The 27,965-nt window shown below is 41.0% G+C and overlaps 1 protein-coding gene across 1 annotated transcript; it reads right to left on the reverse strand.

Annotated features, from left to right (window-relative positions):
- Positions 1-838: 838 nt before the first annotated feature.
- LOC145447061 (atrial natriuretic peptide receptor 1-like) lies at positions 839-27,773 on the reverse strand. The gene is made up of 22 exons (XM_080325492.1): positions 27,328-27,773; positions 23,133-23,362; positions 20,845-20,991; positions 20,349-20,539; positions 19,925-20,107; positions 15,904-16,129; positions 15,398-15,566; positions 13,137-13,281; positions 13,002-13,077; positions 12,196-12,307; positions 11,816-11,971; positions 10,823-10,974; positions 10,566-10,759; positions 8,943-9,107; positions 4,728-4,905; positions 4,487-4,658; positions 3,621-3,782; positions 3,324-3,451; positions 3,109-3,254; positions 2,640-2,734; positions 1,918-2,475; positions 839-1,852 (listed from the first exon to the last, which is right to left on the reverse strand). The coding sequence occupies exons 1-21, from the start codon at positions 27,727-27,729 to the stop codon at positions 1,960-1,962; spliced, it is 3,945 nt and encodes a 1,314-aa protein (XP_080181618.1). The 5' UTR covers positions 27,730-27,773; the 3' UTR covers positions 839-1,852; positions 1,918-1,959.
- Between the last annotated feature and the right edge of the window lie 192 nt (positions 27,774-27,965).

The following is a 27,965-nucleotide window of genomic DNA, read 5'->3' on the forward strand; positions in this document are numbered from 1 at the left end:
GTGGGGCAATGCCCCAGTTGCCCTATAGGACGAGCCGCCACTGATATTTGAACTTTTCATATCCATCATAATGTGATGACGTCATAATAGTTGATAGTGGACTGTTGGATTTGACGCCCAATACACGATTCAGGTCAATCAGGTTCTCGATTCTGCCCATAGCCCTATATAGCCTACTTACGAGTCTGTTGAGTGCGTGAGTTGAAACTCGTATCCCTTGAAATTGTCCTGCCCCGCCTAGAGAGCGTGCTCCATTGCCTGCCCGTCTGGTATACCACCGATTTAACATCAACTGCAATATCGATTGTGACACGCGCGTCATTATAATTGACAAAAAATTGGTTCTCCGAGCCGCCATCTCTTCATGCTGCTCAATGAATTGTCGACATTATATCCGCATTTGGTAACGCTGTTGTGGGGCTATTGAATCTAATGAGTGAAACCTGCTTGGGAGGCGTATCGTTGCTTCGAGCAGCCCACATATAGTTTCCGGTCTTCATAATAATGTAGCTCGTGGCCACTTTTTACCATAAACATTTACAAGATAAAACTCCGCATTTCAATCTATACCTGATGTTCCTGCAGCCTTTAACTAAGGCTTTCTACGTCCGACATGCAGAGCTCAAGGAGCTCGTTGACCACTTTGATCGACCATATGTCTCATTGACTGCAACAGCTATTGAGTTACATGACGTTTATAAATTTAATAAATACTGTTTTAGGCCTCTATGTTTACATTAAATTCGATTAATTTCTTGTATAGGTGGATGGATGCGTGATTAATGTGTCAATTCAGGAATCCACCCCCTCCTCCCCAAGAACTTCATTTTCCCATATCAGGCCCGACGTCTGGAGAAGTTGCCTGCCCCTGATCCAAATAATGAAGGGACGTAATGTGTCTTTTGAAATATGATTTTAGTGAGAACTCAATGACGTATAGTCGTATAGGCTGTACCAGGCCTATATCTTAAAAAGTCCAATGTGATGGGTTAGCGCACAAGGTATAATTTCTACCCCTATATCAAAACACTCTTCATTAATAAGAAGAATCTGGATGTTTTTGTTTATTTTAAAGCGCACGTAACAGAGAAGCATTCATGAACCAAAATGAATGATATATATATAGGTCATTTTGCCATTTCATTACAATTGGTATACTACAAAAATATTTGAAAAAATAATACCATCGCCATGACTTTTCGCATAAAATTACTACACATTATTACTTATTAGTGTGTGTTTGAGAATTCAAAAGAAAATTAATCTAATGGACCGTAACTCTAGCTGACGTATACATTACACAGTTTTCATAGAAACGTTGTTGAATCATAGCCTTATAAAGGCTATGGTAAATAAATGGAAACGTATAATGATAATTGAATCAATTGTCCCGAACTTATATTGCTTGACTTCCATGCGGAAAGTCTACCTATAGGCTCAAATACGCGACTTCCACTTTTACATATCGACATTGTTTTTCAACATTCGGAATCCATGCACCGAGTGATGATAATGCTAATAATAAAGATGACGGCGACCTTCCAATGTGATGCGTGAACAGAGGTCAACAAGTCGTACGAATTCGGAATTAGCGCGACAGTATACCTATCCTGCCATTATGGCCCAGAAACCATGCAGTATATCTTCAAAGACTCTTTTTACAATGACTTGCCCCGCAAACGATGCCCGACGTTTTGTTTGGGCTAACACGCTGAGAGTTCCACAGGCAGGTGATTGAATAGAATGGATAAAATGCATGCTCGGCTTGAAATTTGCAGCAGACCTGGAAGCCGGACTGGACCATCCGGGCGCGGTTCAGGTTTGACATACGTTTGAACTCTGGCTGAACCTGCTTGAAGCACGCAATATTTTTCGGGTCAAAAGCGGAGTGAGAATTAAGGTCGGATTTCACCCTACCTATTCGGCTTGCACCCATATCTGCTGTAGGTCTGCAGAGCTTCATATACGTGTATCGCCATCCTGATCAATGTCAACCACATGGATAGCAGGTGGACCTTGTCCACTTTTTTGTGGCAGTGATATGGTCGATTGCGCAGTGCATGCAAGATTGTCAATGCCACGCAAAAGTCCTAACGATTTCTGTCGGTTTCTTTTCTGCATTTCGTAAAATGCTGAAATCTCATCCGATTGATTTTGTGCCAATGGTTTCGCTGTGGGTCGGCGCTTGCTTTTCAACGTCAAGTTGCTCTCTTCGTCGTCAGCAGATGTCGACCACATTTCCGCTTGCTTATCATTCATAGAAGAAGATAATTTAGCGCGGCTGTTTTCCTGGTCTACGGCAGCTACTGTGTCGATCATGCTAGACCGCGCTGACCCATAATCGGAAGTGTGACTGACTTTTTTGCCGAGGCTGTTATTATAACTCGCCGAATCCTCGGTGGGCGGAAGTGTTGCGATGGTGTTCCTGTCCTTGATTTCGCCTTTGAGCCACCACGTTTTCCACGTTCCGAGACCCTGATGTGTGAACAAATTGCATTTATATCTGAGTTGGATCGCACTTTAACAATTATAAAATTCTTATTAGTCTCGATTGTTAACAGAGTAAATCGACATTTGAGATACCAGAATATAAGACAATGTGACTATACTCTCCACTTGAAATTCACTGTATTACTTGCCTTCAAGGGAACGGGATTTTCTCTTTCCTTGACTATAAATGTCTTAAAGTTATCGAGAAGACTTTTAGCCATCGGAGATAATTGTATCTTCATACCTGAGATATCAACGAATAATTTGAGAGTTAAAGGTTTCATACAATAAATTCGTTATACATGCATCCAAATAATATTCAGCATATTGAGATGTTTCAATTTTCATCGGGAATTGATTTACTGAACCGGGTTGGGTCTGCATGGCTCCCTACATCCTCAACTGTAGTGTATGTACAAAATATAAAATAGGTAACATGTTTCCGTGACAGATGTTTCATCCACTCGTGAATTACACAGTATAAGGCCTACATCATGTCGAGGCATACGTTATCATTCGATTCCGTCAGAATGTTTGTATAAGAGGCCAATATGGCTATAGCAGACCTATTACAATTGCAGCAGCAAGCATTTACTGGTGCCCGAGAGAATTTCTCACCTTCTCCGCTCTGTTCCATTCTCGCAGCCGTGTTAACGGTATCCCCAAAAAGGCAATATCGAGGCATTTTCTTACCCACTACTCCTGTCACAACGGGCCCGCTGTGGATGCCGACTCGTATTTTCAAGCATTCGTCCGGCATGTGACTAAAATATAGTGAATGCCTGTGTGACGTGTCTACGCAATTTTAGATGGATCGATAAGGCCTTTCTTACGGAATCTTGAAGTTTTCGACTTCTTCCATTAGACGTAAGGCAGTTTGGGCTATAAAGCGGACATGCTCATTGCCATTCTTTTTCGGCAGGCCCGAAGCTAGCATGTATGCATCTCCGATTGTTTCGACCTGTCATGTTGCGGGCATGTGGTTGCTATCGTATAGTTGAAATTCGCGAAAGGCCAAATAGAGAACGGGTAATTTCCTCATCATAATCACAATCCGTATAATTGATTAGTCCCTGTTTCTAATTGGGCTAACGGATCACTGCGAAGTGCCACAAGATGAATTCACTTACCTTGTAAACATCGTATTCACCAACCACGTCGTCAAAGATTGTATACAAGTCATCAAGCATTTTGACAACTTCAAACGCATTGCTTTTGTGACTTATGGACGTAAACCCCACGATATCGCTGAAGTATATGGTGACACAATCGTACGTGGTTGGTTCAACTGCCTAGAAAGATAAACGATTACGAATATACGGTGATATCAAACACGAAAGGTATAGCCATCCCTTAAAACTGTTTAAAGAAAGTTGGAGAAGCTGGAGCAACCACCCACCCCAGTTCATTTACGTATCTGCTGAGCGAAAATGTTCAAATAATTCTAGTAGCGCAGTGAATTCGGATGCGTGTAAACTATATTTAGGTATGGGCCTATTTAATAGCAGTCATTCGCTCACTTATTCTATAGTGGCATATATTCCAAGGACATTTTGTGAGGCATGGAAAGATCATAATTCCTCTGGCATTTTATAATAATATTCAATCCACATTATTTTTATATAATATTACTATATTTCAATATGATGATAAATAGCAAGGAGAGATGCATGCAGCGACTAACGAGTCTAAATGCTCAATTCAGAGCAGAGTATAGTGCGAGCCGTTGCTGCCGAGTATCGAAAATATACGACTACACGCTAAGAGGACATTTCGGTAAAATGTAGTTTTAACAATAGATTTCCACTGCTGGAGGTAGTGTACTGTGAAATCGGTTAGCCGAAATCTCAATATCGAAAGAAAAAACATGCAGCATACAGCTTCGAATACTCCGCAACGCCATTTCTGTTAAGTGGTGATCGAGCCTCACAATGGAAACAAAGGGCTACGAAAGTATTCGTGGTAACATTGTGATCGCACGAGAGATTCGTCGTACCTGTCTGCTTTTCAATTTATCTGCCACGGGTTGCGGCAACATCTGATACAGGAGATTATCCGCCCTGTCTTTTTCCGCGCGATACTGATCGGTTCTCTCGGCTACTCTCTCTTCTAAATGTGACGAATGCTGTTCCAATCTTTCCACCACGCGATCGATGAGATTTCTTTTCCTGAAAAAGAATATCTTCCCTGCTTCCACGAACCACCCCGACTCAAATTTCCAACCCTATCATGTATACTTGGTCTGCTTTTTCATGATATCCAGGACCTCTTTAAATGACATTCTGTCCTGTGGTCTTTCCGCCCAACATTGGCTGACCATGTCTCGCATTTCATCTCCAACGACTACGTCATCGTTGTCTCGCAATGTCGGTCGAAACGGAAAGACGCCTTGTTGAATCACTTTCGTGCAGATATCTGGCAGATACAGGCTATATGAATTGAAATAAAAGTTCTATACAGTTCATTTTGTGCACCATGTAATCCATGGTAATGTATCAGATGTATTGTAAAATTAGTTACATGTGTAACCTTTGTTTTTGTGACTCAGCGAAAATTTCGGGTTGGCCTCATCATCATCATTGGTTTATTAGCAATTTTATCAGTTCAATACACCACAAAAATGCGATACAATGAAAAGACAGGAAGATGTCGAAGCGACAAGGAGTAGTCTATGGAATCTGACACCCACCTTGGCCTAGGCGATGTAAAGAGGAGGCATGCACACTGAATGAAGGTAAAGAAGATAGTATAGAAAAAGAATGCGACAAGAAATAGGGCGGCATGTCATGGGAAGCGAGATCGATAGGTCAGTCGTGGTCCGGTAATCTTGAGGATGGACTGTATTTATTTAGTAGTAATTGCTTGTATTTCGACTTGAATGTGGACATGCTCGTCGACTGTCGGATGGCCGGCGGGATACTGTTCCACACATCAGGTCCGGCATATTTGATGGAGCGATGATCTTTTCGGTCGATCATATGATATTTGGACGACGTGGACGCGCGTGTGTTGTACTTGTGCGCTTTTGATTCAGAGGTAAAGAAGTCATTGAAATATTCGGGGCAACGACCGCAGTGAAACTGATACATGAACTTGGCGATTTCTAGTTTCCGCATATCTTCTATGTTTAGGACGCCGAATCTCTTCAGCAGCGACTTATTGGATGGGCAGCCAGGTCCCTTTGGGGCCCTAGCTATGATTCGGAGTACTTTGTGCTGTAGTTTCTGCAGTGGCTTGAGTGCAGTTTTACTGGCAGCCCCCCAACAGAGGATGCCATAATGTAACTTCGATTGGATTAAGGATTTAAAGAGTATCAGAAGAACCCATGCTGGCATGAAGCGCTTAAGGCTGTAAAACAGGCCGCACTTCGGTGATAATTTAGTTTCTAGGGACTGAATATGACTCTTCCAGGACATGTTCGAGTCCAGTAAAACTCCGAGATATTTGGCATTATCTGTGTTGGAAACGGGCTGACCAGCGATATTAACGGTTAGGTTATTTTTTGAATTTACTGTCAGCAATTGCGATTTCGAGGCGTTTATGCAAAGGTTGTTCTGGGCCGTCCACTCATGGACTTTGGGCATTTGGTCACCAGTCAGGGCATCCAGCTCTGCCGTCGAAGATGCGGAAGAGAGGAGGTGAGTATCATCAGCGAACAGTGTGGTGTTCAATGAGGAGGTTTCGAAAATGTCGTTGACATATAAGGTGAAAAGGACCGGTCCAAGTACTGAGCCCTGGGGCACACCACAGGTCACCGGGTGAGGAGAAGACAAGGTGTCTGAGATCGCAACCATTTGTTGGCGTCCAGTGAGGTAACTTTTCATGAGCTCAAGTTGTGGGCCCCGAAGTCCGTAACGCGCCAATTTCGAGATGAGAATTTTATGATCTACGCAGTCAAACGCCTTTTTTAGGTCGAGAAAAATGCTACATCCCACATCTCGCTTCTCTGAGATATCATAGTACTGTTCGGCCACTGTTAGGAGGGCATGAGCGGTTTGGTGTTTGTTTCGGAAGCCAAATTGTTGAGGGGAAATGACAGACATTTTGGCGAGGAATGAGGACAGGCGGGAGAGGAGCAACTTTTCGAATACAATCCCGATGCATGGGAGAACGGATATCGGACGGTAGTTGGTGACATTAGTTCTATCCCCAGCTTTGTGTACAGGGACTACTCTGGCTTTTTTTAGATAGCTTGGGTAGACTCCATTTTCTATCATGAAGTTGAAAAAATGGGCCATATATTGACCGATATGCAGGCTTATCATTTTTAAAAACCATGATGGGATTTGGTCATAGCCGTCGGCCTTGTGCGATTTCAGTTTGTGGATGGCTACTTCTACTTCGTATTTGGTCGTAGGTTCAAGCACAATTGACTGGGATATCGATCTCACCTCTGACCTGGCCGACACAGGTTTTGTAATAGAAGAAGCAATATTTGGGCCTACGTTACAAAAATACTCATTGAAGTGATTCGCGATCGCCGCCGGGTCTGAAAGTTTGTTTCCGGTATCCGAATTCACAATTTCCGAGACAGACTTATGGCCTTTTTTTCGATGTAGGAGAGAGTTAAGTCCTGACCATGTTTTTCGAGTGTCCTTTATGTGTCTGTTGAAAAATCTCTCATTGTATTTTGCTTTTGCCTTGGAAATAAGATGCACGGTGCGATTCCTGAAACGTCGAAATCTTTCTCGTTCATGTTCTGGGCAGTTCTTGGTGTCTATTCGGTTATGCCACCGGTTACGTTTACGGATAAGTTGAATCAGCTTTGTGGTCATCCACGGATTTCGTTTCAATTTTCTTTGACTTCTCGAAAGGCGCTGTAGAGGTGCAAATTGTCCCAGCAGTGATTTGATAGCAGACATAAACTCAACAAATTTTTCGTCAAAGTTGTTTACCGAGATGTGGGGGATGGCTGATGTTTTAAATTGATTGAATGCGGCATCATCGAGCGCTTCTTCGTCCACTAACTCTCGTCGTCTGCAGAGGTGATATGTTTCGGGGGGTGTCCTTTGTTGTTCTTGTGATAGAAAACCAATATGGTTGTGGTCACTGATTTTTGCCGAAATGACAAATGGAATGATTTCCATGTTGCGCGAGTTGGTATATATGTGGTCGATCAAAGTCCTTGACTTTTCGGTTATGCGTGTAGGCTCGGTGATCATTTGGAAGAGACCGGCGGATTTGACGGCGTTGGAGTATGCGTTGCCTTTGTGTTTTAGAAGGTTTATGTTAATATCTCCCGCAATGAAACACATCTTTTTGTCGCTGTTGACTTTGTCCAGGGAGCGCTCCAACGCTTTTGCGAATTGGTTCATGTTTTTCGTGGGATGTCGGTATAATACGGCCACAAGAAAAGATTTGTGAATTCCAATTGGGTGATCAACTTCCAGCCATAGCTCTTCGCAATCTTTGACATTCAGATCGTAGTCCGTGCAAATTTCGTAAGGAATTTTTTCTTCAATGTAAAGACCAACACCTCCGTAAGATTTCTTTGATTTCGGTGCCGGAGTATACTCGAAGTTGTAGCCCGATATATCAACGTTTTGCTCGGGTTTGGTTGAAAAGTTTATTTCTGAAATTGCTACGAAGGTAGGTGACTTCAGGTCAACGATAAGGTCTTTTAACTCATCATGGTGGGAATTAGATTGCAATCCTCTGATATTTGTATGAATCAAACTAATTTGTTTACCCTTCGGGGCTTGCAGAATTGATGCCGTCTCGTTGATCGATATTGAGTTACACTTTCTGATCAGTGGGAAACTATTCTTATTCGTCATGATTCCGAGTTGACCCAAATTCCCATGTTAGCTTGTCAGTGAATGGAGATACTTATGCGTTCGCGCAGTTCGATTCGCGTCACGCAACGCTGGCTTAATCCAATTATGAGGGCGAAGAGCGCTACAAATAGCGATTTTACAGTAGCATATATCGAAATATATTAGCACCAAACCTTTGGATGAATAATATCAAGTAGAGTTTCGGTTCAGAATTGCTATGTATTTTGTCCAACGGTTGGCGAAGCTGGGTCCAAATCGGTATTGATTGTCTGACGGTTGGTGAAGTATTGCAGCCAATGGCAAATTTCCCGATGTAGCAACCACAGTTCTGTTCAGTCTTGATATCCTAATCCTATCTCCAAATGATATATCCAGTTCATCAAACTTTTTGCGTCTTCAACCGATTTCTTGCTGTATCGTTGGTGTATCAATTTTGGTTGGTGAAAATTCTGTCTATCTAACTCGATAAATCGACTTCTTGTCTTCTAGAATCCTGGATTTTCGCCAATTATCATAGCTACATTACGGGAGCGCTGGAAACGCGTCCGCTCACCACGACGCCTACTCCAGGCCTGAGGTTGTATATATGTGTATAAGTTTACAAGGTCAGTAGAGATTGAAAAACACTGCTTTAGAGTAATATCTAATTCAGTGAAGATCAACTGATCAACTGACCAACTGGATTTAAATTCTTCTCATCTTTGCCCAAGTAAAACGCTCCCTTCCGGTACAAAATCTCTTGAACGATAATAGCGAAACTATAGACGTCTGCTGCTTGAGTACCCCGAAACGGCGCATCGTCAGGCAATCGCAATAACTCTGGAGCAGTCCATAATAAATCTGTAATGATATACATATGCAATATGGATACTAGAATGAAGACAATTCGTATTCGCCTTTCGAAAGTAAACAGCTGATAAGCTTTTGGATTGTCGTTATAGAGCAGCGGTGGTTATGTGCTGGCTATTCTCGGGCACGAACCGAACTCACTACATGCAATTTTTTTCATGAGATGGTAGGACAGGAGCGCCTTTGCATGACTATTCACGTTGTCGAATTTGAATTATTGAGCATGTGATATTTTAGTGTTATGCAATTCCTGAACTTTGATGGTTAGTTTATATGATGTTCGACTTGTTCGTCTTACGCACTGTATAATATTGCGTAGAACATTCTTATTAACCACGGTGCTAAGGCAAACAAGTGACCTGCACTAAATGTTTCTGTTGAATATTAAAAAAACGACGACAGGAAGGTAAGTTACGATAACGGATATACATATTTTACAGTCCAATTTTTGTTTCGATTCCCCAATTTAAAGGATGTCACAAGGTTTGGAATCGACATTTGGTGTATGGCAGTGGTCGGAAACCATCAACCTATGGCTCGCGAGCCATATATGGCTCTTTTGAGTATAAGATAAGACTCTTCGACATGTTTTTTACATAATTTTATCAATATTGCAGCAACTTGTTAGTAAATTTTCTTAACGGCCAGAATAATTATTCTCGTAGCAGCATAAGCACGTATTTGAGAAGTCAAGGCAGTGGCGTATCCAGGGTTAAGGGCTCGGGCCCCTTTAAAAATTCCTCAAATTTAAGTTACTGTAGCGTTAGCGACCGATATCCCTCGCGAATTCGATGTACCCGGCATCGCGCGCTGCATAATCTTGGATGGCACCATACGTTGGTTGATCAAGAGAATAGCAGACATGGGGACGCCTATCTCAATCTAGTTTTCAAATACACATTACATTCCTGATCCACGCCGGGAAATGAACTGCCTTGGAAGTGATATTCCAATTACACATCCAAATTACAAACAACGTTTCGCTATCCGAATTGATTAGTATAGCTTTCTAATATTGCCGTTAAAATTTAGGCGTGTAGTGCAACGTTTATGTTACCGCCGAATGGAGGAGTCGATCAATATTTATTTTCGGAGTCAGTGCTACAGTCATATTAGATTTATATCAGTTATTATAAATTCCGAGTTATTTACCAAGAATTGCGCTATCACAGGATAATTAGTATAGCCTACTAGTTTTACAGAGAAAATATGGCGCCCACGACGAATCCCAGGTAGTGAATTCGAATTAGTACTACCATGATGTCACGAATTTTCAATTATGACGTAGCAATTTATTGTCATCTATGACTCTTTGGGAGTTAAAATGGAAAATATAGGGCTAACATGTGTTTTCAGACGAAAAAGGTTCTCGATCACTGGTGTATGGAGAATATTTCAGTTGCGCCCGGGACGTGGATCATCACTCATCTTTGTATCACCGGCTAATACCTTTATAGTGATCATATCCAATCTGGCTATCACTTCTGTGGCGTTGCTTGAAGGAAGGAAGGCCGAAATCCGTCAATTTCAACACCAATCTGCTATCAATAACGCAATTGGACGCTTTCAAATTTCCGTGACATAATATAGGACTCTTGTGAAGATGTAACATTCCGTTCGCAATGTCCGATATGAGGATATTCCTGATTGAGTGCAATGTAGATTATAACGTTCAGTGCTTCGAAAAGGACAAACACACTTCTTACATCAACATATCATCTAGTCGGTCGTACAAGGTGCCGTCTAGGAAATCTTGCAATGAACCATGAGAGCAATATTCTGTGAAAATGTGAATGTGGCAGCCATCCATACGGACCCCGTAGAACTTGCATAGGTGATCGTGATTAAGAGATATCATCTGTCACAAGTACGATGGATTATTGTATAACCATCACAGCATGTGATCTGCTTTTCAATATGGGTGCCCTCAGAGCCCCAAGAAAAATATTCATCATTTATAAAATAAAATGGCATTTCAGCGCCGGTCATTACCACCCCACGACACATCACGACTTCTGAATTTTCGGCCATCATTCGACTTCACGAAGTGGGTTACCAAATAAAACTGTTGGCCGAAACATATATATATATATTGGCAATTCTCCATAGCCGCGGAATAGTCCTGCGCTTGCTATCTGAAGTCACCACCCATCAGCTCTATAGCCTACCAGTAAATCTGGTCACGTGGACTGAGAGAGGATGAAAGATTTATAGCAATCCCTATGCAATCACCAGTATTATAGATTTTTGTTATCGCGCCTCGCACGACTATGTACAGAAGCTCAGATACCATATATGAGTAAAACGTGCTTTTTGGTAGTGGTAAAAAGGCCTGTCGTGAAGGGGTGTATGACCTGATGGGGGCCCAATACCAACGTTTTTTTGGGGGGCGGGCAGTTCAAATCATCTTTTAGGGTGGATTGCACAGATTCCGATAGAAATGTCTGCGGTATTTTCGGACTGATCTGTCAGACATGTCGGAGAATCGGGGAGCCGATTTTCTTTCTGTGACGTCTCATCCGGCGGTTCAAATTTAGACCATTAGAATTATCCGATTAGTGGCTTTTCGACATGTGTGCAACGGAAGCAGGTCAATTGCTGACTTTTAATCGGCGGTCACGGATTGATCGGCATCAGTGCAACCCACTCTTAAATTATTTGGCATCGCCAAGTCGAGAGAAATGGACCTCCATTGTTACCTGATCCATTTCAATTTGCAGTCGCCTGTCGACATGCGGTGGATGCGAAAGATCGATTTTCTTCCATGCGACAATTTGATTCTTCCATGTCGCACGCTTACCAAATATTTGACGCCCGAAGCCACCATTTATCCCCGCCGATGAACTCGTCGCGCTCTTAAATAAAACGAGGGATGCCCACAATGTGCCCTATCCGGGAATCTTATCAAAACCCGATGGGGGCAACGGACGACTCTGGGAGAATAAGCAACGACATTATCCCAACATCCGAAATTGCGATCCATTAAGAAGAAAGTGATGACTGCGTGATTCATAACTTATTTATGATTAAATTTTCAAAACAACGAACTACATCTGTGTAGTAGTTTGATTTCATTTACCGATACATTTGAAGGTCTGCGGCTTGTCGGTTTATCATCAATATCAACAACTATATCTTCCTCTTTCAGTTTCCACGCCATCTCTGTTAGTTTTCTTTCTTTCATGGCATTCCTAAATCGTATAAACAACAACATAGCAGCTGTCCAGCTGTCGGCCTACACTATTTTATTTATAAAAGTGACTTCTTCACGATATGAATGTTATTTTCCTATTGCTTCGGAAATTGATTAGAATCAACGATAAGAAGCAAATTCCGGAAACAGTTCAATACATCAATTTATGTCTCTCATTTTTATATATCAAAATCTTAATGTGAAGCAAACCTTCTTATTAGAAACTCAAATACGACCACTGGCCTCGAGGACCAGCGCCAGAAAGACGGACGGACGTTTCCAAGTATAAACGTGATGTAATGGTATACATAATAATTTCGCTACTAGTTCCATGGTGACATTTAGAGCTACGGGCGCCTGTTTGATTGAAACGTTGGTGCGAATAATATTGCGACTGATGCTATATATACTCCGATACAGAAGTCCAAGTCACGCTTGAGAGTTTCTCAAATTACATGTAGAAGTAGGGAGTTCTAAAGCAAGATTTCATTTGTAAAAATGGAGCAAATCTATCAAAATAGGCCTATTTCAACTAGATAGAGAAACAAAAGATAAATGATTTTAGATCACAATCAATGAAAACTGTTAAAGTCGCAGTGATCTATAGCTAGACTATAGAACCAGGACGATCAGTAGGCTATACTCGCGAAAGTATACGTTGCTGCTAGTGCTAACCTCTAATAGTACCTTACCTCCAAGTCATGATCGCGATTAAGGTCACACAGCAAGTGAGAAGGGAAAGTGAAAGCACAATGGAAGCAATGACCGCTGAACATATACATGGCAATTAAATATCAGTGCAGTAAGCCTACATATAGGCTCCATACCAGGGGGAATTGGCGTCGGAGGTGTCTTTTCACAAGTATATAATCCGTCGCAGGGCGGCTGGCCATCTGGTCGGCGCTCGCCAGGCCAGTCAATGGGTGAAATGTGCTCCCAAGTTTTTGTGTGTCCATAAAATACCGCAGCCTCCTGAGCAAAAATTATATAATTGTGTTGCCGTCCTTCTACAACGGCAAACTTTGAAACAGAGGCCGCGAAGCATGAATGGAATTTCGAAATATGGAACAGGGGATAGTGTGCCAAGTGCCAAGCGCTGTGGAGTCGGTACATTTTACCATCGACACATTTTCAATATACAGACGCTAACTCCCCAGTATTTAAACGTACCGACTCCGCCTTAGACACCGACTCCAACAGTAGGCTACTACAAAGTATATGCCACAGAGACGGTGAAATGACTTTCATATGCAGTATGCAAACATATTATTCACGAGGGCATGCAAAATTATTTCATTGTGACGCAGCTCTGAATATCCACAGTGCGACTAACATGGAAGGTTGCCCGACAGGTAGGCCTAAGCAAGCGACGCAATGAAAAACGACATATCAGCATGTGACACTTTGGAATGTGGTTTTAGAACCCCAAAACTTACTCTAACCCGCACCCTAACTCCGAATTCAACACTTATATATATCCTAACCCTAACCCCAACCCTAACCCGATCCCCAATCTGAATCATTCCTGGCCCTAACCCTAAATTTTACTCACATACTCAAGTAGGGTTGCATTTAAAACAAACAGTGTTTTAAAAAAAAGCAAATTTTTTTTCAAGTTGTGAAATTATGCCATAATTGTGTGAATACTTTCCTAAAAACATGCTGTATAAGCACTCATACGATTACCACCCGATAAAGCTGACGTATATGATATGGGATGGTTGGAACCCTCAAAATAGTCGGTTCAACAGCTATAGTACGTAGATATTTTGCCGAGGGCGCTATATACACCCTGTATTTTCAATTGTCAATGTTAATCCAATTTGACGTCACAACTGAACATTCGTGACGTCATGGCTTAACCAAAAAATAAAACAATTAAAAACATGTTTTGAACAAGGGCCTTATTGTAAACATGTTTGTTTAAAATTGATTTTTGTTTTAAATGCAACCCTATGTTCAAGTGTCGCATGCTATTTTGTCGCATGCCCATATGTCCAGTTATCCACGGACCAACATGTAAGTATTAATTTAGAAATATCCTTACTTTTTCTAAGCTTTTATGACATAAAAAGTCACGGATACTATAATATGCATGAATCGCTCAAACATCATTAAAATGTGAATTAAAAAATGAGAGTGTAGCTCTTGTGTAGCCTATGAGTCAGCAACTAATACAGAGATGCACAAATTTTCTCACCACCCTATATACTGATGCATGGCCAACTAGTAGGCCATGACTGCTAACACTCTCCCATTACCAATAAAGCGTGGTCTGAAACGAAATTTAGGGAGTATAGTCAAATAGCATATGTCTATATGCACTTTGTCAAGTATTCATGGACCAGGACTATACTTGCACTGTTTCTTAAACATTGGTTCGACCCAAGCGGCTGAGTTACTGACTAGTAATATTTTTGAGTTTGTAGGAAGCATCGTTTGGTCATATTTGCATCAATTTAACAAGTGATGTTTGTCACTTGGAAAACCAGACGATGTATTTACACTTTCAGAATATCAAGGTATAATTTAAAAAAAATGCATCAATTTGTGACTGCATCAGTAATTTCATGTTGGTCGTGATTTAATTGCAGTTTTCTTCCTTTATGCAACTGAATTGAGTTCAATTTTATCAGTATCGTTACTAATAACAGTGGTTGTTGGTACATACAAATCCTATTTCATATATTATTAGTAATTTTAAGAGACCTTTGAAGGCAGCTGTTTTAATATTAAAGACGTTATTGGAATAGGAGTCAGAGTCGGGAGCATTTTCACAAACTCCGACCCCGACTCCAGCCAGCATTTTTTCATGACTCCGACTCCGACGCGTGGTAAGAAATTTTTGAGACTCCCATTAACGAAAAAATGATCGAAACGCCGATTCCGACTCCGACTCCACGGCCCTGCCTGTACGTACGCCCGTGATGTTATCTTTCACACGGATGCAGAAATAAATCCGTGTTTGCATGCGAGTCTGATCGATTCGCCATCCCTTTCTCGGGAACATGGAAATAGCAGTGGAAGCACGCTATATAGAAAACATTAGTTGCGTAGGCCTACGCGCGTATTTTCGTGCGATGCGTACCTGAAATAAATTAGTTGTTCTATTCAAATCCATGATCGCATAATTCATGAGTTGATTCCCATGCTCGTCGATGAATACGGTGCCGTCCACACTTTCGAAACTCGTGTTCCATAGCTGTTCTGCAAATGCGGCCCCGTCTTGGAGCATGTCTGGGTTGGATTTCGTGACTCTGCGGTGACAACTCACATTCCTAACTTAATTCATGAAGCATAGCGATGACTTTATTGACGAGTATGCAGCATATAACTAATTGTATCAAGAATTGAATCAATATTCACCATTAGTGACGAGCAGAGCGTATCAAAGTAGTCGGCGTTGCTACTCAAATAGAAGTAAGTACCACCAGTAAAGAAACTGTTTTGAGTACTTGGAAAAACCAGAATTATACTTCGTAGTACTGATCGCCTCTGGTGATGAGTTGATTGGCAACAATTCAGCAGTTGTCATGCATGCGATAGGCTTATTCAGCATTTTCCCGCAATCGTATGCACAAATCAAATACTCACGTCTCAACACCTTTCACTATCAATCGCACTGAGTTGTAGTATTGAGTGATATAATGATTGGTATACTGGTCGTACTCTCTTGTAAAACGCGATGATGTTGTTTTCGATCTCATCTTGTCAGAAAACGAGATAAATTTTTCCGTTTGCGGTTGGTGAAGCGTGAGAACTTGCAATGCCTCCATACCGTTCATTGAGTAGGTATGGTTCGTGTCGCTAGCGTTCACGTCTAAGAGCAATAAATCTCATATCATAAATAAGAAGTTTACTTATGCACATACATTTTATCAAACATCACAATCGCTTCTTACCAAAGCAAAAGATATCAAAAGCCAAACAGCCCCGTTACAAGAATGCGCAGTGCATTGCCCGGTCGCCCTGAAGGCTCCCTGCCGCCTTGGGTTAGAATAGTGATCCTTAACCGATGTTCCGTGGAACACTATAGGAGTAGACAGTAGACACACACTCCACTCATTCATATGATTTCTGATGATATACCCGCCAGACATGGGGTAATCGCGATTAGTAATCGTAATCGATTACGGTAATTACAGCATTTTCAAGTAATCGTAATCGCAATCGATTACATTCGAAAAAATCCCTAAGTAATCGTAATCATAATCGACTACTTCCAATATTTAATCGATTTCTTTGTGAAAGAACGATTACTTTTTATTTGTACAAGAACTGTGACATAAACTGAACACTCGTGAACAAGGAAGAGATATTTACCAGTTATTGAGAGCGTAAACGTCTGATTTTCAAAAGCCACTGGTCATTATTACGCCAGAGGTAGCCTATTAGCTTTGCTCATCTTTGCGTAAGAAGTGTCCACACATAGTAAATAGATGTTCGATGTACATTAGTGTGATTGTAAGAAAACCCACCGTGCTGTATATCGGGTTATCAATACATTTCAAACAATACTACCTCGCAACAGGATAATTAATCACCTCTCAGCCTAAGTTAAAATAGCAACTTTTGTATTTATGTTTGGTTCGGCTTAGTTAAACTATAGAATGTAATAGTTCTAATTCTATAGTTAAAATGCAGTTTCACCGTGCTGCTTGGCGAGCAGTAGGCCTATATGGTACGAAGTACACCAGACAAAGGTTTGAAATTTTTTACTCGTCAAATAAAACATTACGGTTTCCACAACGAAGCATTAAAATCAACAGCTGCTGATATATATCATAACCGAGCCGTTGTTTTGCCGTTTTCGTAATGGAAGCTTGCATTACATTATCTGCTTCAAGTTGAAGGCAGAATTTTATGTTCACTTTCTCGTATTCTCATATTATTCTACTCAAAACGGGCGCCAATCGCTATAGCCATCGGATTATATACCATGTTAGCGTGGGTTGTAGCTAGAATCAGGATTAAAAAAGCAAAAGTTTCCCCACCAAAACATTGGTATTGGGCCCCCATAGAGTAGTCAATTTTGAAGTTGAATTGAATTGAATTTAATAAATAATATTGGTAATTGCATTGTATTGCGTTTTTAATCCTATCTCAGCGCTCGATGGCCAGATTTACCTGAAGAGCAGGGGACGTGTAATTCATAATTATAACATCTGGTATCCTGGAATAATTACTTTATTGTATGTTGTTAATTCGTGACCTCCGGTCTGTTATATAGCCAAAAGATATTGATTGTAGGGGCCCTAACATAGCAGAATAAAAGAAAAACTTACGTGAGACGCACACACAAATTGTCATGTCTAATGCTCTGTGGGTGCCCGGGTGGAATTTGCATCGTGGGCTCAGATTGAAAGGAATAGACTGTTAGTCACGCCCACCCAGCGTGGCTATTGACAATGGACACATTATCTAAGTTTCGGCCAATGTCTTTCTTTAGTAGCACACTTCGTGGAGTCTCATGTTAGCCGAAACTGCACATGTCTTTTGATGTTTCGAGGAGCGGTATTGACTGGCACCTAAATACCTATTACTATGAATTTTACAAGCCTTATTTCTTGAGGCGGAGACATATGCATTTTGAAATCAAGCTATCTATAGAGATATTTAAATCGCAAAGCTCAAAGAGAATTTCCAAGTTAATGTAATGTATCGATAATACTCTTATAATTTATGTTGGTTTACGAAATACTTTTGAGTACCCTCCAACCACGCTCCCCACCCTATTAGGAAATTTGGGGTGCGGCAGTTATGGACCTGGCAAAAATGAAAAACGTTGTGTGCGATAAACCGTCTATAAAATGGGCAATGGGTACATTATGACGTAACAAGGAAATGTCCCATCTTTTGTAAATGCAGTTGTTATATTATTAGGCCTTTTCAGTGCAATCCATGTATTGTCTTTCAACATAACTACTACGATGCAAAATGAATGTAATCGTGAGTAATCGTGATTACTTTTCCAATGTAATCGTAATCGTAATCGACTACTTCCTGATTTTGCTGTAATCGTAATCGTAATCGCGTGATTCAGAAGTAATCGTAATCGCAATCGATTACATTCATGAAGTAATCACCCCATGTCTGATACCCGCCTTTGTCATGATATCGGTTGCGGGTAATTATGGGCCCGACTCCTAGTCGAATTGCAATTGTTGCGGTGGTACGTCGTGTGCTGTGTCATATATTGGTTGGGGTTCGAAATCAAAACCCCGTCATTTTGAACTGCCAATTCTATATCCAATACTTATATTCTCATTTATATTTAAGGAATTGGTATCACGCTATTGTGTTTCGGCGGGACAATGCTATGACAATTTTCAAGGCGAAGTCTGGCATTTCTGAACTGGTATCTGAAAGGGAACAGCACAAGTTTGACTGGTAACACTGGTTTGCAATAAATATTACCGTTTCGTGTGAAAATTATACTTTAGTCGTAATGTTCTTTTAACGATCTGTTGTTGAGCTCCGCCAGTATTCTATTGTAATGTATCGGATTTGTTTTCTGGCGGGAGACTCAATGAAATTTTTGATGTTCCGCGAAGGCTTGCAGATTACCGTTAGTGTTCTGCGGCTTCGTGAATGTTATAAGCTACTGCGTTAGGGAGACAGGTACGTTATTCGCCTTTGCTACAATATCAGGTTCTCCGTATCATTGCTAAGGCCTTTAAACAGCCAGGATGTAGCAAGGTTATGGACCACCGAAACGAACACTGAACAGACGTACTCGTGAAGATATCCCAATTTCAAGATGCTGTATGCATTCAGAACGCCGACAAAAATAAATTCAGACAATTGCAAAACCAAGATTCGAAGGAAAAACAGCGCGCTGTTATCTCAGAATGGCGTTATATCGTCGTTATAAGGTGACCCTGGAGTAGATCAGTGCTTCCCAAGCTTTTTCAGTTCTTCGCACACTTTTCATCCAAGTTTCATTGTGAGACCCACAATGAGATATGACAAAAAGAATAAGAACATATTCAATGCACAATGCGTCGTGTGAGTAACGAGTTAAATTTGATGCAAACAAGTGACATTGCGGACAATAATAATTAATACCTGGAACAGATGATAATAAGCAACAAAGCGCGTAACCGACCAGCTATTCGTCTTTTACGTCGAACACAAAATGTTTCTGAGTAACATGCGTCGCGGCAATGGATTGCTGATTATAACAACAAATCGATATGACGTGTTGCAATTCCCTATCAACGTTCGCAAAGACTTCGGAGAGAGGAATTAATTTCAATTCTCAGGTACACATGAAAACACACGGTCCAATCAAAATGATGGCCACGAAAATCTAACTCACGAATTTTGAGAGCGCGGAAACGTGGCTCACGACGCTTATAGCCGCCCCCCCCAAAAAAAATTCTTTTAATTGAAAGCCGGAGAACGTGTATTTGCCGTGAGAAGATAAGGTGATTGGTATATTACGTAAATTAAATAGGAAACTGTAACATTTAGAAAGCACTGGAGTACATGGTTTTCGTGTCATAATTATAAGGTAACCTAATAAAGCAGGACTATTATGATGCTATCATTTAAGAGGGCGCATTTGGTTTTTTGATTTACGTAACGTTACAGAAGGACTACGGATACTTACTGCTATTACATGAATACGGAGTATCGGGATCGCGCGACCACGAATAGGATGCGTTATTATTATATAAGTCGATATAGTTGAAGACGTATTTATGATCTTCATCTTGTCCGTTGGTCATCCCAAGTGTTTCTGCAGTGTTCATGATCACTTGCATCGCCTCTCTACCAACACACCATATAGACACTGTTTCAAAAGAAAATGATTGGCTGGAAAGGTTGAGAAGATGTGACGTATAGGTTTATCACATATGCCAGATGAGCACTAAAAGATAGGCAACTACTACTAGAATGGCATTCCGGAATATAGAATTAATAGCATGGACTATGGATACCACAGAATGTTGGAATTTCTAAACTATTAGCTATCTACTGCGTTAGTGGAAAAATTGCGAATAAGCAGATGTCGCGATACAGCGGCCACTCACCTCTTGCTTTTTCTTTTAAATCGGTGAGGATACTTCTGGCTGCATCGATCACATCTGTATCGTTCCAGAACCCTTCCCTGTGAGAAATATTGAAACCGTGTTCTTCGAAAATAGTTTCAATGCCGGCCATCAGGAACTCGCAATCTGTGGGACTCCCGGCTGATAGAGGAGCACCATGATGAGTTCCGCGTCTACGGATAGAAATGCATAAGGATGGAGTTGGAATAAAGGGATATATATATATGTTGGATTGTTTCTTAGCAGCGAGTCTCACGACTATGCTGTAACAGGGGTGCTTACATTTTTGGTATGCTACTGCTAAAATTTCCAAGCACTAGTCCAGTGGTTCTCAACCTTTTTGTCTTTTGGACAGTCACGGACTCCCGCGGTTCCCCGATGCATTAGTTCAAATTTAACTCAATTATCGTGCAATCGTCATCTGTCTGGTATTGATCGCAATTTCAACTTATGTGGAAAAAAATCACATCGCTCTCACCCACTGTAATACAAACTCGTCTGGTTCCAAGGATGGTCACCCAAAGAATAGAACTCGTAAACGAATCGAGCAAAATCAGTCACCGAATGTCCAGTTCGCGTAGCAGTTCGACAACAATCCTGGTTTTTGCTATCAAATTCGCTTGATCTAAATTCGAAAATGAACAGCAATATGAAATCAAGCGGAGAAAACATCTCGATCATAAAACGTAAATGTGATACTAAGTTCGTGAAATCTAATAATTGGTCTACTTCCGCTTCTATTTGAACAGTTTTTAGGCAGATCTACTGAGAACTTGATTTTGTATTTTGCAGAAAGTAGAAAGTAGTTTTGTGATGGGTTTATATCACTTTTATGAATGGAATCGCCGTAAGAATAGCGTGAAATACCCAGGGCCGTAATAGCACTTCGTCAGCCCCCCCAAACTTTGGTCTTGGGCCCCCCATAGGGTTATAGACCCCCCTCCGGCGATGCTCCTTTACCGCTATTCATCATATTGATTGGGAGTTTGTTTAGTGAATCAGCTTTTGTCGCGTAAGCGCGCGAAGCGCGGGAAATTTCTAGAATTCATGATTTCATCGGTCAGTATGATCGGGAATTGCATATATTGTTATCAATTTTTATCTTCTCTCTGCTCACGTAATCAGATTTACCGGTAGAGCTGAGTGAGGTTTGTTTGAAAAGGTAGGACCACTCAATAATAAGTAGGCTAAACATCTTCGGGCGTATACCCGTTGGCAGGAACGAAACAGCACCTCGTCAGGCTCTTAAAAAACGTGGGTCTTGGGCTCCCATATGGTGATAAAACGACCCCCCCCCATCACGTTGTTCGCGTTTGTCACGAAATTATCGGTACTGTATTGTGAGCCAGCGCGAAGCGCGAAAATTTTCGATAATTTATGATAAAGTCGGTCAATCAGATCGGCGATTGAATATATATTATGCTATCAATTTATTGTACTCTCTACTCACGTAATTAGATTTACCGGTAGAGCTGAGTGAAGTGTCTTGAAAACGGGAGGGCCCGTAAATAATGATTAAACATCTTCGGGCGGGCGGACCCGTTGATATGACTTCGTTACATGATGTTATTTCGTGACTTCCAGTCTGCTATATCAAAATATATAGAATCGTCCAAACGTAGGCTTCTAAACTAAGAGACGCACACGATTTCTCTTTGGTATTTCTTCACTGGCATAAAATTTTTCCCAGCAGGATGGTATTTGTCTTGTGAGGTTCAGATTGCAAAGACAGGAACATTCGGCGCCAGTCATTTACGCGCCTATGGACAATTAAACCTATATGTATTTACTATTATGTATATATAACGAAGTCTTCGGTCTCGACGGTCTGCATAAGGGCATAGACCTTTTCGGCCAGGCTTTTCTCGCTGCCGATCGTTCTGGCACACTTCTTGGAGTCGCATATTATATGGCCTGAAAGTTGATTGTATGTCTTGGTGGGTCGTGGTGCGGTAATGGCCCAATACCCAATAATATAGATAAATGGTTACTTGAATTCGCGCGCAGCGCGAAAAAATTTTGAAAAAATTGCATAAATTTTCAAAAAATACTCTATGATTTATGCTAATTCACGAAATAATTTTGGGCCCCCTTCGAGCTCGGCCCCCCCAATTGGGGGGTTTGGGGTGCGGCAGTTACGGTGCTGGAAATACCCATATGACAGTAGCAGCTGAATATGTTTACGAATATAGTATTATAGTGTCACTAGCAATGCATTAGTTGCGGAGATGTATATTGCAATTTCGAAAATAGCCACCATCCACCCTCGACCAAATATACTTATCTAAACTACTTGCTAGAGTACTTGCCAGGCCATTCATTGCCTATACTTCCACGGGAAGTAGTTTTGACACGTCTCGGAAATCGCTACTTCTACTTTTATATGACTATGTATTTAGACGTTACTTCTGTTCCTATACTTCAGTAGCAATGTCGACTACATTGACCACCTCTACTAATTTGGAATAGGACGTGAGGTATAAAATTTTATCCTCCGTGTTCTTGCGGCATATACACCGACTTATGATATACATACACACGATATTTGCATTACATAAGTACATGATGTGCATGGGTGTGCCGCTGGACAAGGAAGGTGCAGATATACTCTTGTACGGCTTTTTTTACTTCTACGCTAATCTGCCACAGATGCCAGTTTTACTGGTCAGCTCTTTGGCCTGACCCGGCCGGGAATTGAACCTACGAACTATACCGACCAAGAAGCCTGACGCTCCACCATAACGCTACCTTGTCTATTACACTCACCTAACTCCTGTAAGCACTACTGGCCAGTTCCACTCAACAGTAAGACCGCTCACTCTACCCGCAACCAAATCACAGCTCATTCCCAGCATTATATCCGTGGTATCATTTGAAGAGGCACTTTTACCGCACTTCTCATCAATGTTTCTCATTTCTTCAACCTCCATCGCTGTAATCAAACCAGCATACGGGTCGGCTTCAGTGTCATGTATCGAAATTGCGAAGCAAACTTCCTACAAAGAAAGTCATGGAAAAGTTTTTCGTCGTTACCAGTGTGAAGAATACAAAACCCCATCCAACTCGGACTTGGACTAGAAATTCTTCATCTTTTCCAAATTAGATTAGAATTAGAACTAGTGCTACACAGCTTTTTCCAAATTAGATTAGAATTAGAATTAATGCTAGACAATTTTTTCCAAATTAGATTAGAATTACTAAATTCGCACAAACTTGGAAAGTGAATGAAATTGAAATCAAATTACAGTGCATTCCGATAAGTGGCGCAGAGGTGGCTGGAATCGGAAAACATGGCGCTCGACAATGGAGACTAGGGCTCTTCAAAAATGACTTTTTTTCTCAAATCGTACTGGCTACTTGATAAAATTGTTAGGTTACCTAATTTAAGCCTACACACAAAATTTGGTTCAATTCCAGCCAGTAACCGCTTTGCTACAGGAGAAGAAAGTTTCTATTTATTATATAAAAATAAATAATAAAAAATTTGAAAATTTTCTGTTCACCCCATGAAAGTGTTAGGCTGTCTATGGAAAAGATCCTCATCAAATTTGATTCAATTCCAACCAGTGGAAGCGAAGTTATTGCCGTCGAAAAACTTGGATTTGAATAAAATAGTATTTACGGTGAGCACAACCATAATAAATAAACAAAGTATCGGTCACCGTAAATATTATTTTATTCAAATCCAAATCTTTCGACGGCAATAACTCCGCTTCCACTGGTTGGAATTGAACCAAATTTGGTGCGCATCGTTTCTATAGACAGCCTAACACCTTCATGGGGTGAACAGAAAATTTTCAATTTTTTTATTATTTAGTTTTACATAATAAATAGAAACTTTCTTCTCCTATAGCAAAGCGGTTACTGGCTGGAATTGAACCAAATTTTGTGTGTAGGCCTAAATTAGGTAACCTAACAATTTTATCAAGTAGCCAGTACGATTTGAGAAAAAAGTCATTTTTGAAGAGCCCTAAATTGGAGATTGACCTAGCGCAACGCGGGCTGTCGCTTGAAGACGCCCACGACCGCCTACGTTGGAGACGCTTAATACGAGCATAAAACTGATTATCTTGATGTTTTTTTTTGTTTCCTGTTTTATTTTGCCCTTTTCATTATTTTATCTCATTGAAAAGTCGATATATATATTCCGATAAGTATGAGAAAGATTAACGTCTGTACATCAAGCTTGGCTTGTTTTTCACTATACCAGGAGTCACCCACACGTGGCCCATTTATCATGATCATAGTAGGCCATGGATCATTATATTTCTTGTTGTATTTGTACTTCCTTGATAAAATATTACTTCTTTCGCGCAAGTAACCATGCCCATCGCCGATGTTAGTGAGTGCGACGTTGTATTAAGTTAAAGTTTTAAAACCGTGGCTGCTCAACGGTTGGCCTATTTTGTCTCGGCATTGCATTCTTGCGGCCCGTGGCCTCCACGAACTTTGAAAAGTGACCCGCGACGCGTTTTGAGTTGGGCCCTCATGCATTATACCGTTTTCCTGCATTGCTGAAAGCCTAGAAATGAGGAAAACGTTTTTCTATTTTCTAGCAACTCAAAACATTACAGTCCGTGCTCTCACGCTCTGCTGCGAAATATATCCCCACCTCATCGTCTATTATATTTTCTTTGGTTAGATCTGAACCAATTATCCTCTTCTTTTCTTGATGAAGTTGAGGGCATAACAGTGAACAAGCCTGTGTAAACTATCTATTTTTTCGTTGCTGCTGTTAAGTTTTTGATCGAAACTGGAAGGCTGTTCACAGACTACCAAGCTACCATGCTAGCATGGCTATTATTCAACACAATAACTACTATGACTGTACGGTGTAAGTCAGGGGCGGGCAACTTCTCCAGTCGGCGGGACGGATAGAGGAAAATTAAATACTTGGAGGGCCGGATTGCTGAATCGATACATTATTCGCCCATTTATTCACATATACAATGAATAAATCGTATTTAATGAATGTATTTTAATGACAGCAATGTCACTTCAAAGCCATGTCTCGCCGATAATGACGAACGAATGTGGATTTGAGAACAGCATTGTGGTGCAAGCGCCGCTTTGCCTGCTTCTCTCTGGTCAATCAACACATGGTACGATCCTTAATTAAGAATTTGAGGAGTTCGGTAAGCCCAGCACCCCAAATTTACCAAGATATCAATTCATCAGGGTGGAGTAGTTGGCGAGATAGCGTAGTGGTATAATCCACAGGTACAACACCAACGGGTTATGGCTTCGAGTCCGACCGAGGTCGACTCAAGAATTCCTACTTAAGTGTTGTAGGTTTATCTAGGCTCCGTCTCGCATAAGCTCATTCGCATTCGCAAAAGCTTAGGGTTACCATATTTTGGAATCGGGAAAGGAGGACACATTTTCAAAATTTTCAGACTTGCAATACTGGAGTAAACTCCCTAAAATTTACCACGAAATTGGCTGAAAAAACAAAAGGCAACTGTCCAACTCAACTCTAGAAATACAGTTTTTGTTTCACAATTTCCGTTGGCTGACTGAAAAAAAAACAAAAAAGGTCGTCACATACGTTCGGACCACGGTCCACGAATTCCTGTTTAGCGTAATTTATGCTCATTTTCACTCGAACCTATCCATCATGTTACCTATAAAAGCTGTAAAGTAGGACACATTGCCAGAAAGAAGGACATTTCGGCGTCCTCAGTGGACATTTTCAAGAACCTGAAAAAAGATGACAAATCCTCCTTACGGAGGACGCATGGTAGGCCATGAGAGCGGTGTCTTACAAGCCTGTGTGCCGTGCTACATGTCGGCAGTTACGGAATCAAAAATAAGAAATATTGGTCTGGTGTAAATGACCATTGTAGTCGACAAACACCATAATTAACAAATAACAACATTAGGGTTGAGTAGCCTACATCGTAAACGCCGATAATGCAAGTCTTCTCGCTTCGACGAACTTACGCGTAATGTCCACTCACGCACGCTGCGCACACACGTATATAATAACAAGTCGCTAAAATCTGACCCAGTTATAGCAAGTAGTGGGGAATCTCGGCAGACTGGGGCTGTTGGCCACATCATCATGCAAGTCGGAAAACTGTCTGCGGGCCGGACAAAATCCCGTCGCGGGCCGTATGTTGCCCGCCCCTGGTGTAAGTAATGCCATGGCGGTTTGGTAGTAGACTTCCCTGCGCGAGAGGGATATTGTTGTTAACTCGCTGCAAAATGCCGCGGACAAAGGGGAATTTTCCGGAAAACAATAAATTAGATTACAATTAAAATTAGAGTATATAAAAACATTTAAAAAATTAGATTAGAATTAGAATTAGAGCGTAGGAACATTCCACAAATTAGATTAAAATTATAGATTACCGGCATTTTGCTGGAATTATCTAGTTGTCCAAGTCTGGCGAGATAGCTTAGTGGTATAATCCACAGATGCAACATCAATGGGTAGCGAAATGCACGGTTAGTATACAACTCGTTCCATAGTCACAGTTTTGTTTTCGTAGTCATCTACCGCAGCGATTGATATAGGTTCGCTATCTCGTACTATATATTGTTTCATGATACATACTAGAACGTAGAGTGGATTTGGACGTAAAAGAAAACACCAGCATTCGAATAAAACCATTTGTTCCGTTTCCGGAAAGGATTTATGCGAAACCGGATTATGATTCTTATTGACGCATGTAATATGTAACTATCTTCAATCTCCATGCGACATTCGACTCAGCTGAGCAAGGCAGGCATGGATATGAGTGCAAATAACGCAGAACAGAATTTACATTTGAAATTATTAGTGGCTGCATGGACCCTGACACACTGCCCAATGGGATAACGTAAATTTCATCGCAATGAAATCGATACAGCGACATTTAAACACAAGCACCATGCGATGCCCCAACACATAAATATTCATACCGATAAGAAAATAATGATATATTATGATAGGACGGAGTGGAAAACAAATAATTACCCTCTTGTTGGCGTTTTTCTCTGTGAGATTTGAACATAGAGTTGCATTTTCGTCCTCCAACGCTTGATAAATCGCTGGTTCGATTAGCATTTTCGAAAATAAGTAACAATCCTCGAATGGAACAAGCACCCATATGTTGATTCGATATGGATTTATCGGTTCAGTATGTGGAATTCCTGATTGAAGTAATTGAATTTTTCTCTGATGGTTACGTCTTTCCACCTCTTCATTTTCGGGAGCGACTGCAAAGCATACCCCATCCTCTGCCGGGTCCTTATCGCACTTGTATAACGTGTAGTTTTCTTCTGTTATTACTTGTAGCGTTAAATGTAGTATTAGTAACACACGTAGCAGAATCATTATTGACTGAACAAGATGCATCGATTTTCGAAATGAAATCATGTTGCTAATAGGAAAAGTAGTACGTCCCCTGATAGCGAGGCGAAACAATGCCCTGAGCGAAGGGTCGCGTGTAATTCAATCATATCAATTCGTATGATAGGCTATATCAAATATTCATCATATCAATATAGCTTTATACATGACCTTACGATAGTGTTGTAACTGTAACCCTGTCACGAGGTTGTAGGTGTTGTTGTTTTAGTATGCATGGTGTTTTGACTACATTGTTCGTTATA

The sequence above is a fragment of the Botryllus schlosseri genome, chromosome 9 (assembly GCF_051294905.1).
Source record: "Botryllus schlosseri isolate E-star chromosome 9, Bs_hap1, whole genome shotgun sequence".
Classification (NCBI taxonomy): Eukaryota; Metazoa; Chordata; class Ascidiacea; order Stolidobranchia; family Styelidae; genus Botryllus; species Botryllus schlosseri.

Coding starts and splice junctions, on each gene's coding strand:
- LOC145447061 (XM_080325492.1), bottom strand. CDS start 27,729: ATGATTTCATTTCGAAAATCGATGCATCTTGTTCAGTCAATAATGATT. Junction 23,363..27,327: donor AGAAAAACGCCAACAAGAGG/GTAATTATTTGT, acceptor CTTTCTTTGTAG/GAAGTTTGCTTCGCAATTTC. Junction 16,130..19,924: donor TCCGTATTCATGTAATAGCA/GTAAGTATCCGT, acceptor TATTGCTCTTAG/ACGTGAACGCTAGCGACACG.